This window comes from Halichoeres trimaculatus, unplaced genomic scaffold (assembly GCF_033239565.1).
Source record: "Halichoeres trimaculatus isolate MK-OKI-2021-1 unplaced genomic scaffold, fHalTri1.1 fHalTri1_scaffold_18, whole genome shotgun sequence".
NCBI lineage: Eukaryota > Metazoa > Chordata > Actinopteri > Labriformes > Labridae > Halichoeres > Halichoeres trimaculatus.
Window position 1 is genome coordinate 897,504 of NW_027437196.1, and position 12,134 is coordinate 909,637.

At 42.3% G+C, this 12,134-nt stretch overlaps 1 protein-coding gene across 4 annotated transcripts in view; it reads left to right on the top strand.

Moving 5' to 3' along the window:
* Positions 1–12,134, top strand: part of sh3kbp1 (SH3-domain kinase binding protein 1) — a 49,594-nt gene that overhangs the window by 25,821 nt on the left and 11,639 nt on the right. For all 4 annotated transcript variants that reach the window (XM_074693473.1, XM_074693474.1, XM_074693476.1 and 1 more), the window contains 5 exons: positions 1,204–1,310; positions 1,867–2,005; positions 2,105–2,184; positions 5,361–5,450; positions 11,984–12,050. In XM_074693473.1, the coding sequence (XP_074549574.1) occupies positions 1,204–1,310; positions 1,867–2,005; positions 2,105–2,184; positions 5,361–5,450; positions 11,984–12,050 (483 nt within the window). The remainder of the gene's footprint in view (positions 1–1,203; positions 1,311–1,866; positions 2,006–2,104; positions 2,185–5,360; positions 5,451–11,983; positions 12,051–12,134) is intronic.

The window sequence follows — 12,134 nt, forward strand, 5'->3', positions numbered from 1 at the left end:
CTCCTCTGTCCCCTGTCCTTTGTCTTCTGTCCTCTGTCCCCTGCCCTCTATCCTCTGTTCTCTATCCTCTGTCCCCTGTCCTCTATCGTCTGTCCCCTGTCCTCTATCCTCTGTCCCCTGTCCTCTATCCTCTGTCCCCGTCCTCTATCCTTTGTCCTTTGTCTTCTGTCCTCTGTCCCCTGTCCTCTGTCCTCTGTCCCCTGTCCTCTGTCCCCGTCCTCTATCCTCTGTCTCCTGTCCTCTGTCCCATGTCCCTGTCCTCTGTCCCCTGTCCCCTGTCCCTTGTCCTTTAGTCTTTTTTGTCCTCTCTGTTTAAAGACAGAAATATAACCTAACATGTTTGTGGTTTATGAACTAAATATAATCTGACTTCACCATCTCACCACCTGCACCTCCAACTTCCTCTACCTTTAAAGTGCACACACACACACACACACACACACACACACACACACACACACACACACACACACACACACACACACACACACACACACACACACACACACACACACACACACACAGCTTACAGTCTTCTCACCTTTGCATGGTTCAGGTTTCTTTATATAATCACAAACGTAGTGTGAAAACTGTGTGCGTCACTTTAACACAGCGTGTAGAAATGAGACCTGTTTGTTCATGTGTTTCATCTTTAAACAGCACTTAACGTCTTAAGCTGATTCTCCAAACTCAGATCTCTAGTTTATTTCACTCATCATTTATCTAATAACTCAACGTCTGATCAAACATCCAGAAACAAACCTTTAAAAGCTCCACTCAGTGAATTTTCCTCTGAGTGTTTTCACTGAGTGTTTCTGTGACTCCAGAGATGTTTTTAGCACTTCCTGAACTCAAACCCAGATAAGATACTCACCCTGACACAGCTCTGTGTTTACTATGAGGATGCCTGCCACCCTGTGGACAGCAGAGGAACTGCAGGCTGTGTTAAAGTGGCCCAGCTGGTTGAAGTGAGTCAGGAGTAATGAGGAGGCTAATGAGTGTTAGCACAACAACTTAAAGAGCAGTGTGAAGCATTTGGTGTCTCTGTTAGAGAGTCTGTCCGTTCATCAGAAGGTCAAAGGTCAGAGGTCAACCCGAGGCTTTAATGAGTCAGTGAACGCCTGCTCACACACTGTGAGGAGTGTATGAGGGAGAAGACTGACCGTGTGTGTGTGTGTGTGTGTGTGTGTGTGTGTGTTGTAGGGGAGCAGATTCGCAGGCGGAGATGTAAAGCGGCGTTCAGCTACGTGCCTCAGCATGAAGACGAGCTGGAGCTGAAAATAGGAGACATCATCGAGATCATCGCCGAGGTGAGTCTGGGAGGTTTACGTCATAAGGTAAAAGTATGGTGGCCCAGAGAGCTCAATGCACCCAAAAACAGGTGTGAAGAATAAAGAGAAATAGAGGATGCAGGATGGTCTCTGTGGGTAAAGGTGCAGGGGCAGAGGCAGAGCTGCTGTCAGAGTAACGGAGCACGCTGGACGTCTGCGCGGCCTGTGGAGCGATAAGACGTGACAGCGCTGTCCATGTGTGTTACCAGACCCTGCTGTTACACATCACAGCGCCTCTGCTCCCGTGTTACCTCCACGCTGCGATAAATACCTCAGTGGACTCCGGGACTAATGCATTGTTTCTAAAATATCTTGCATAATGAAGCTTTTCTGCAGCTTTGTTGCATAACCTCTGTTTGAACTCTTATGGAAGTTTTCCAAATCTGCTTTTTCCTGACGCTCTGCAGCAAAAAGCCAAATAACCCTGAAATAACCCTGAAACCACCCTGCATACACTCTACAGTCCTTCAAACATGTAAAAATCCTCCAGCAGCTGTTTGGTTTCCTGTCCTCACATCTCTGTGTTGGTGATCAGGTGGAGGAGGGCTGGTGGGAAGGATCTCTGAACGGGAAAACTGGAATGTTTCCCTCCAACTTCACCAAAGAAATCCAGGCCGAGTCTGAGACGCCGTCTCTGGACGCGTCGCAGGAGGAGCTGCGCAGCAACCGCATCAGTGAGTGGCTGCTGAGCGAAGCCGCTCTGGGTGTGATGTGATGAATCCTGATGTTTGAACCTGCACAGTTACACCTGCTGTCTGTCTGTTTGATCAAAGGTAAAGACAGCCCGGGCAGCGAGAGCGATGGAGCCGACAGCCGCTCAGAGACAGGATCAGGAGAGATCCAGCCCAAGAAGGTAGGTCTCACCCCAACCTCTGACCGAACACCGGAGAGATTTAGACTTCAGTCTGGTCTTCTCTTCCTCCTCTTATTAATGAAGGGAAATAATAAACCTTGGTTGGTTGGTTGTGAGGGGTCAAACTTTTTGTGGTTGTTGCTGGAGCGTTTGTCTTTTTTTTATCATTAATCCATCTGCAGAGTTATATAAGAGTATGAATTACTGGAGTCCTTAATTTCCCTGTGGGATAAAAATGAAAGAGCATCCTTTGTATTGGATCATATCATAATATTTATTATCGTAGCACATTAAACTGTAGCACACCTCACTGTACTGTGCCTGATTGTACCATATTATTTTGTGGTATGACTTTTCATTTTATCTTTTCACATTAAAATATGTTATACGGTGTTAAACGTGACACATGAAATCATATTAAACAGCCTATAACACAGCAACTCCTGCTTTAGCTACGGTATTTGTTTGTTAATATTCATGCTATCGCTTTGATTCCTGAATATTTTAGGTCTTTTTTTAAATCTCATTTAAAAAATTTTTTTTATTATTTGTTTAAAAGACAAACTCAGGGTGAAAAGCACTGGGAAATAATTTGTCACGTTTTTAATTTTGATATTTAGTTGAATAATTTGGCATGAAAATTTAAATGTTAAATTTCAAGCAGATAAATAATAATAATTATTATATTGTTAAAAAAAACTGGGTTCCAAAGTGGTTTAGAAGAATTAAAAACATAACTGAACGGAATAAAACAAGATATAAACGGCGAAAACCACCATGAAAATAATGTAAAATAAAATAAAGATCAGGGCTGATGGATGGACGTTAATTCAAAGTTCAATATCTGTTTCATAGTATTGAAGAAAAAAAAATAGAATAAACAATAGCATTTGAATACATCATGTTATTGTCGCCTGAAGGTCATTTTACCGAGCCGACCCTGAACACATCATAACGTAACCGTCAGTGTATTGCCGAGTAGCATCCTCGCGTCTGTAAATATGAGACGATGCTGGACTATGCTGTCCTCTAGGACTTTCCTTGGATTTTTTTTAACTTGCTTCATGATTTGGCTGTGGTTACCAAACTGCTTTGAGTGGAGGACATCGTTTTACAGTATTAGCAACTGAAGGTACAACAGCTAGCCCGGCTCCAGACCTCCTCACACGTTCAACTTCAAATCAAACCGTCAAGAAATGAAGGGAAAACTGTTCTTCACGAGGGGATCAGGAGGTGCTGGTCTTTTTATACCTTAAAAAAGTCTGCTTTGTGTAAAATGGAACCGAATCATATTGTTTCTCACCTGAATGTAACTTATACAGTATCTAATTTAAGCTTGCGCCGCAATATACCAGATACGTTCGCAGCTCGACTCCATTTTGTGTTAGCTGCGGTTGACCGATAGCTGAAGTCACGCGACCGATGAGTTCCCGCGCTTCCCACTCCATTGTTAAGTCTCTCTCCATTCATTCATGTTGGGCTGTAAAACCTCAAACCTGTTGACTCCTGGTCTGGCTCCGCTCCTTATGTCCGTATGTTGTCGTAGTCAAGATAAATACAAACTGATTTTAACACGGTTTGTTTTATTTTGAAAGTCACTGCGTTTTAGGTAGTTTTCAGTCACGACTTCCTGTACCCCTTGATCTTCCCTACTAAATATTTAATGGGCATAGTCTTTCCGAAGTCACCTGTATTTCTTTATTAAATTGAACTTTTTTATCAACCCAAACAAAAAAGGCATATATTAACATCAAATAATACAAACTCATTTTAGGTTGAGGAAATCTGATGAAACAATTCCATTCAAAGTATAATGAAATAGCCACATGAACATACAGGAAGGGAAAAGAAAAGGAAGCTATTTGATTTTGAAATTACTTCAATAGATATAAAGAAAACAACAACAAAGGGCTCACTTAAAGAAAATTAAAGTCATTCAGTAAGGAGAAAAATTTCATGGCTTTCTTGTCGTTTACAGTTTTCAAGGATTTTCTTAAAACTTGTTGCCTTAGTTTAAAGTATCAACATTTGGGAATACAAAAATTTCTTCGTAAAATCAAATTATTAAAAACATGCCACAAGTTTCTATCTGAAATAAAAACACGGATCTAAATATTTTTTACTGACAGTGGCAAAATTTTAATTCCTTTGTACTGAATCCCGCTCACCCGCCTGTTTCTGAAACTGATTTTTGAAGCAGATTGGCTATCATGGCCGTATTGGAAGTGACAGGGCTTTGAGTACAGCCATAGAGCGCCCACTTGAGCTGAGCTGTGCTTCTGATTGGGCGAGCTCGTGATCTTGATTGTGAAAGTAGTGATTCAGACAGGAGACGTTTTTTGAACGAGGCTTTAAATAGGTTAATTTCTGCTTTGTAAACAGCTTTTTTTGTTTTGGTGTGTTTGTGACTTCAGGTACCTTTGGAGCCAGCCTCAAGCGGCACTTCAGCATCGTCTCATATTTCTAGGTTGTTGCTTGAAGTTGACACACAATCTTATCAAACTGCTTTATGTTGTAACATATCAACTCGTGTTGCCCGTTAAGTTTCGTAGTTAATGCATCATGTTTATGGTTTCTTATTCTAATCTAATCGAGGTAGGAGTCATAAAGAAGTGATGCAGTGAGTCGAATCAGAAGGGAAATCTGTTTGGAGCATTATGATGTTTCTTAATGAAGTAACGCCTACATGTCCCAGGATGCATTGCACATTCAAAGCCACAGTCATGCTCTGCTGCAGTAACATGAATATGTAAAACAGGGACAGGCTCATAGCATTCTCAGCTCCTGTGTTTTTCCTGCTCATGGTGTTTTTCAGCCTGTTTCAGACACAAACAGAGTCAGGACGCAGAAAGCAGCTCGCTGTCCTCCAGGGCAGAAAACAGATTTCACAGCTGTGCGGCGCGGCTCCCCAGAGACGCACAGAGCATTGGTAACAACTGCGGGCTCTTTGAATTCTCTCCGCTGAGGAAATTTGCAAAAACTCCCCGTAAACCCACTCAGACGGTTTGAGCTGAGAGCAGCAGCTGCCGCCCACCACGCAACACACCAAGGTCCAAACGGGCCCGCTCTGAGAGCCAGCAGGGGGGCGGGTTTTAAAACCAAAGCGTTCTCTCTGAGTTTCATCTCACGCCCACACCTCGCTTTTCTTAATCTGTGATCTAATCTGCCTCCTCCAGGTCCGAGGGTTCGGCTTTGGGGACATCTTCAAAGACCAGCCCATTAAGCTGAGACCGAGGTCTATGGAGGTGGACTCAGAGGGGGACAAGGTGACACACACACACACACACACATACACACACACACACACACACACACACACACACACCTTGTAGACGTTCGCCTCCTACATTTTTTAATACTATGATCATTGTATTGTGAGCGGTAAAGGAAGGAAGTCTGCTGCCTTGGCTCCGCCCCTTCCTCTTTTACAGATGCACTGCACAGGAAGTGGTTTAAATGTTGACTTACAAACACCACACACTCACACAATAACACACACACACACACACATATCCTGCAGGGATTTGACAAGCAAAGCAGAAGTGAGAGCTCAGCAGGGCTCATAGGCACACACACACTCACACACACACACACACACACACACACACACACTCACTCACACACCCTGTCTGCTGCGGCTGCAGTCAGTCTGAAGCAGAGGAGAGGACGGCAGGGTGAGGTTTTCTTCTTTCCTCTAACTTTCTTTAAAGTTTCTTGTATATTTTTTTAAACTTGTTGAACTTGTTTGTTTTTCTGTCTCTGATCCTCGGCTCAGCTCAGTGTGATCTGTTTCGTGTTAAATCAAACCGTTCACGCTCTGAGAAACCCGTAAATTAAGCTCAGATCAGAGGTTTGTGGCGTCTTCTCGTTCAGATTACAAAGCTGAGGCTGGGAATGAGTTTCATTTCCCTAAAGAAGTGTTTGTTGTGAGTCTGATGATGATCAAACATCATTTTAAAGCTGTTAACCTTCAGACGTGCTGATTATCTAGAAAAACACTTTATTAGACTTAAATATTCAGATTCAGGAATGAAAAACTTCCTTTTTTTGCAGGTGAAGCGGATACTCTCTGTGGTAATTTGAGAATGTTGCAAATTTCTGCTTTTGAAGAACAGTGGCGTGCACAGAGTTTTAAGATTAGAAAAAAAATTGTAATGCCCTTTAAACAGCAGGCGGCGGTTTTTCCTTAAAGAAAAAAAAACAAAAACATGTAAATCGCTAACTTGGACCACATGCAAACCTGAGAGTATTTTTTTAAATAAATTTTGTTTATTTGTATCATTCATTTAGCAACTTTGATGTGAGATTTGTTTAGAAAAAACCTTTTTTTAATTTATTCTGTTATTCAAGATAAAATAAAAATTAACTTCTACTCTTAAAAAAAGGACAAATTTTGTTTTGCACAGTTTACCTCAGTGAATAAAAAATGGAATTCTCTTTAATTTGTTAAAAATAAGAAAAAATATATTTTTTAGTTTTAAACAATAAAAAATAATAAAAGCAGTTTTTTTCAGTCAAATTTTAGCTGCAAACTTATTCTGTAGGGCACAAAGCTCAACCTGAAGACGTGTTTATCATGTTTTAACCAACTAACTGGGCAGTTATTCTGCTTTAGCTCCTCAAGCCGGCACTTTAGCTTAGCTTTTTAACTTTTTGACCATGAAAGGGTAAAACTTCACCTGTTTTTGTGCACACCACTGTTCAAGAATGAAAGTGACACTGGTCTAAGAAACAGATACAAAAAAGGGTGAACTTGCCCTTTAATACCAAGGTCCCAAACTTGACTAGGTTGGGTAGAAAATTTTCAAAACATGTTGTTTCTCTCTGTAAACGTACGTCTAAGAAGGTTTAAACATCTCTGAGACCACCACAAAGAGGAGAAACTCCTTGGAGGAGAAACGATGAGCACAGAGGTCGAAGCACATCGAGCTGCTGAATGTCACCGTGACGGAAGAGACACAAGGCTAAAACATAAGCTAAAAGCTTAAACATGAGCTGAAGGCGTAAACACAGGTTAAAGGCTAAAACACAAGCTAAGGCTAAAACATGAGCTAAAGGCTAAAATACGAGCGCAAGGCTAAAACATGAGCTAGAGGCTAAAACACGAGCTAAAAGCTAAAACACAAGCTGAGGCTAAAACATGAGCTAAAGGCTAAAATATGAGCTAAAGGTTTAAAAACAGGTTAAAGGCTAAAACACAAGCTAAAAGCTAAAACACAAGCTGAGGCTAAAACACAGGCTAAAGGCTAAAACACGAGCTAAAGGCTTAAACACAGGTTAAAAGCTTAAACACGAGCTAAGGCTAAAACATGAGATAAAGGCTAAAACACAAGCTAAAGGCTTAAACATGAGCTTAAGGGTAAAACACGAGCTAAAGGTTTAAACACAGGTTAAAGGCTAAAACACAAGCTACGGCTAAAACATGAGCCAAAGGTTAATGAATGAGCTGAAGGCTAAAACACGAGCCAAAGGCTAAAACATGAGCTAAAACACAGCAAAAAGGCAAATATACAGACTAAGGTCTAGACACAGGCTAAGCGGCCAGAAGATAGGCCAAGGGCTAAAACACAACCAAAAGGCTAAAAAAAAGTGATAGAGGCTAAAACACGAGCTTAACGCAGAAACACAGATTTTAGGCTTAAACACAAGCGAAAGGCTAAAGCATGAGCTAAGGGTCAAAACACAAGCTACAGGTTAAACCACGAGTTAAAGGTGAAAACACAAGCTAAAGGCTAAAACATGAGCCAAAGACAAAGGCTAACACACGTGTGAAAGGATGGATCTGACACAGGTGTAAGGAACATACAAACAGATAAAACAGGTTTTTCACTTTGGGTGAACTTGCCCTTAAACACCAAGGTCTCAAACTAGACTAGATTGGGTAGAAAACTTTTAAAACATGTTGTTTCTCTCTGTAGACGTACGTCTAGGAAGGTTTATAAACAGGAGAAACTCCTTGGAGGAGAAACGATAAGAGCAGAGGTCGAAGCACATCGAGCTGCTGAATGTCACCGTGACAGAAGAGACAGATAAAGAAAGTCAGGCAGAGGAACAGGATGACACAGCTATCACAGAGGAGCAAAAACAAACGAACCTGTTTGTTTAAAGGCTTCACAAACTGAATATGTCATCAGACTGTGCTGCAGGAGTGTGTGTGTGTATGTGTGTGTTTGCCTGAAGGATGTGTGTCAGCCGCTCCTGCTGAGCGGGGCGCTGTGATGTTGCTTTATGGTGAGTGGAGGCTCTCTGCGCTCTAATGAGGCTCTGAGGAGGTGACAGCAGACCGTCTCCATCCGGGACGGGGGGGTTTGAGTCACAGGACGCCACGTTCAGCGCCACGTTCGCTCTGCTGCAGATTCTCAGAGTGGGGACGCTCGTGCACGGAGGAATCGGATGTTCTGGGTCTGTGTTTGCTTGCAGTGAAACGTTGGAGGATTTTTTACGCATGGTTTAGTTTAGTCAAACTCCTATCAGCCTGTGTTTGTGAAAAAGGAGAAGCTTTCAGTGAGTCAGGGTGACTGGTCCCTGAGATCAGATGAGTATGAAACAAAAGTCTGCAGTGTGAAGTTTCCCCCTGAGGACATGTCATCCCTCAGACGCTCTCTGAGAGATTAGATATAAAGTTTCCCTGAAGACGCTCTGAAAATGTGAATGACTGAGTGTTGGAGTGGAAATCTTTGTTTAAACTCTGTGCCCTCAGCTCACGCTTTGCTCCAGATTTTAATGACGCAGCTTCAAAACCACATCGTGCAACCTGCAGCAGCTGCAACCCCAGGTTCAGCCTCAGGGTGGGAAACTCTGAGACGCTGTTTGATGAGAAACTGAAAGAAGTTTGAGTCCTTTTTAAAAAGTTGTGTTAGCAGTAGGAGGATTGGTTAGGCTGTTCTGACTGGATGAGGAGCGCTCTGATACTGGTTTTAAACCACAGTAATAACTGGAAGCTCTCCTCGTTCGTCAGCTGCTGCTCAGCGTCTTTGACTCAGCGCTGATTCTCTCTCTGTCAGATTTCGTGAAGTGGTCGCCCTCTGACATCAGCATGATCAGCTGCGCCTGCATGCTTCGCTCGTAGGTGGTCGCTCAAACTCAGATTACTGTGGTGATGTTATAATTCAGTTTGACACAAAGTGCAGATTACTCCAACGTGTGAACTGAATCATCTCGGTGTCATTTAAAACCGCAAAAGAAAGCAAGAGATGCTACAGTGACTGAAAGGCTCTGTGAGTATTCCTGAGTGATCCTGAAAAAGTTTCTCTTCTAGATATCTGCCTGATCCTAATCCACAAAATCAGATTATCAGCATCAATACAGGTTATTCCTAAATGCTACTCATTAGCTTCCTAATCAGATCGAGCAGGACCAGACTGATTTACAGCACGGCTAAGTCTCCATGACAACACCACACCGACTGATGGAGTTTAGCAGAGAGAAGAGAGATCTGTGTTTTTCTCTACTGAAAATGATTTCTGTGATTAATTTTGTAGTGATGGTGGAGACTGGAGCCTAACTGTCAGACAGAAAAAGGACAGAAGATCAGAAGAAAGAGAAACAGGAGAGAGATAGAGCACCAGCTAAAGGCTAACACAGGAGCCAAAGGCTAAAACATGGGCTAAAGGCTACAACACAAGCTAGAGGCTAAGACAAAAGCTAAAGGCTAAAACACGAGCTTAAGGCTAAACCACAAGCTAAAAGCTAAGACGCAAGCTAAGAGCTAAAACACAGGCTAAATGGTAAAACACAAGTTAGGGGCTAAGATACAAGGTAGAGGCTAAAACACAGGAGCTAAAGGCTAAAACATGGGCTGAAGACTAAACACTAGCTAAAGACTAAAATACAAGCTAAAGGCTAAAAAAAGCAGGATAAAGGCCAAATGACAAGCTAAAGGCCCAAAAACAAGCGAAAGGCTAAAAAATCACAAGCTAAAGACAAAAAATACAAGCTAAAGGCTAAAAAAAGCAGGCTGAAGGCTTAAACACCGGCTAGGGGCTTAAATACATGCTAAAGAATACAACAGATGCCAAAGACAAAAAAACACGTGCTAAAGGCTAAATCAATAGCTAAAGGCTAAAACATAGGTTGAAGGCCAAAATACAAGCTAAAGGCTAAAATTTTGGCCAAATGCTAAAATTTGAGCAAAAAGCAGAGATTGAAGGCTAAAACAAGAGCTAAAGAATTGATCACTGGCTAACGACTGAACCACATGTTAAGGGCTAAATCATGAGCCAGAGGCTTAAACACATGCTTAGAGAAGACATGCTGAAACTTGGGCTAAAATAAGGACTTCATGTTGACACAAGCTAGAGGCTTAAACACAGGCTAAAGGCTAAATTATGAACCAAAGTCTAAAACAGGGGCTAAAGACTGAAACACAAGCTAAAGGATAAAAAACAAGCTTTTAAACAAACACACATGACAGACAGCGGTCTACCTTCATGTCGGCGTGCTAAGACTCTGCGCCAAAAAATATTGCTGGAATCAAACTTCACACAGATCCTCTTTACAGCTTCTATAACTACGGTGAGCTCAAGGGACCAAAAAAGCAAAAGTCCATTTGATCTTAACTCGATAACACTTCTGGTTTAACACTTTCAACTTTAATTCTCTTTTTTACGTCTCAGTACAACTTTTTTTACAAGTTGTTGAATGTGAAGAACATTTGGAGAAAAAGTAAAGTTGAAATATTTGATTTCAGAGGCTGTAGACTTTGGCTCTGTCCTCTTCCACTTCCTGTTTCTCTTCCACTGTTATAAATTTAAAGCCACAGTTTGGACGGTAACTTAGTGACTCAGTTTATTTCTGTAAACTAAATCATTTTGGTTAAAGAGATTATTTTATCTCAGATTAACTGTGATAATCTGATGGATCCTGATAATTTCACATGTTTAGGGTTTTTTTCTTTGTTGTGAATAACCTGAATACTTACTGTTGATTCCTTCAGGGAGGATGTAACTTTATAATCAGCCTGAGACTTTCAGATTAACTTTGTGAAATTTGACAGAACATAAAAATGCTGTGGAGCAGGAGCACAGACGTCTGTGGTCAGAGTGAGATTAAGACGTCTGCAGGTGTGTGGAGGTGGACGCGATGTTTTCTCCTCTTTAAAAACTCACGTTGTCATTTAGCTTCTTGCACGCAGCTCTATTTGGAGAGAGATGAAAACTGATCTATGGCACGTGGTGCTGAGTCACGTCGGAGTTTGGAGCTGAGCTCTGCAGCTCGTCGTAAACAGGAGATCCTCTGCTTTGAAACCTCTCGGTGATGTTATAATGAAGCCTGACTGCTGGTGGCTCCACATGGGTCTCATTATCCAGAGAGAGGAGAGGAGAGGAGAGGAGGAGAGGGAGGAGTGTGTGGTGTGTTTTTTTCTCCTCTGGAGCTGAACAGAGCAGAGTGTGTGTTCGGTACAGACCGGGTCTTGTGAATGTGTGTTTTCCTGTGGAAGAGCCACCCTGGTTCCACAAACACTGTCGAGGGATCCACTCCAGCCGGGAAACAACGGCTCCTTTAACAGAACACGCACACACACACACACACACACGCTCCATCTCTGAGTCAGCTCAGTCGACCCGATCTCATCCTCATTAACGAGCCGCTCAGTCTGAGCTGAGGGACGGAGCCGGACAGAGGAGAGAGTTTTTATCTCATCTTTAAATGTTGGTGTTTTGATCCCTGAGACAGTTTCTGTCAGACTCAGCCTCCAGCCGAGGCAGAAACAAACAAAGTTGTGATTTAATTTGATGCTGTGCATCCTGAATAAGACCTTTGATGTGTCTGAAACTAAAAGTTTCTCTGCTCCTCTCAGGTCAACGAGAAAGCAGCAAGCGCCGCCCCCGAGAACATGAAGACCGAACCTGATGGCAAAGCTAAAGGTGAGAAGATTAAAGCTCCTCTGTCTCAGTTTGGATTATTGAATTAAAGCTCCTGTGAGGAACTCTCAGTCTGTCTGGTTTCTG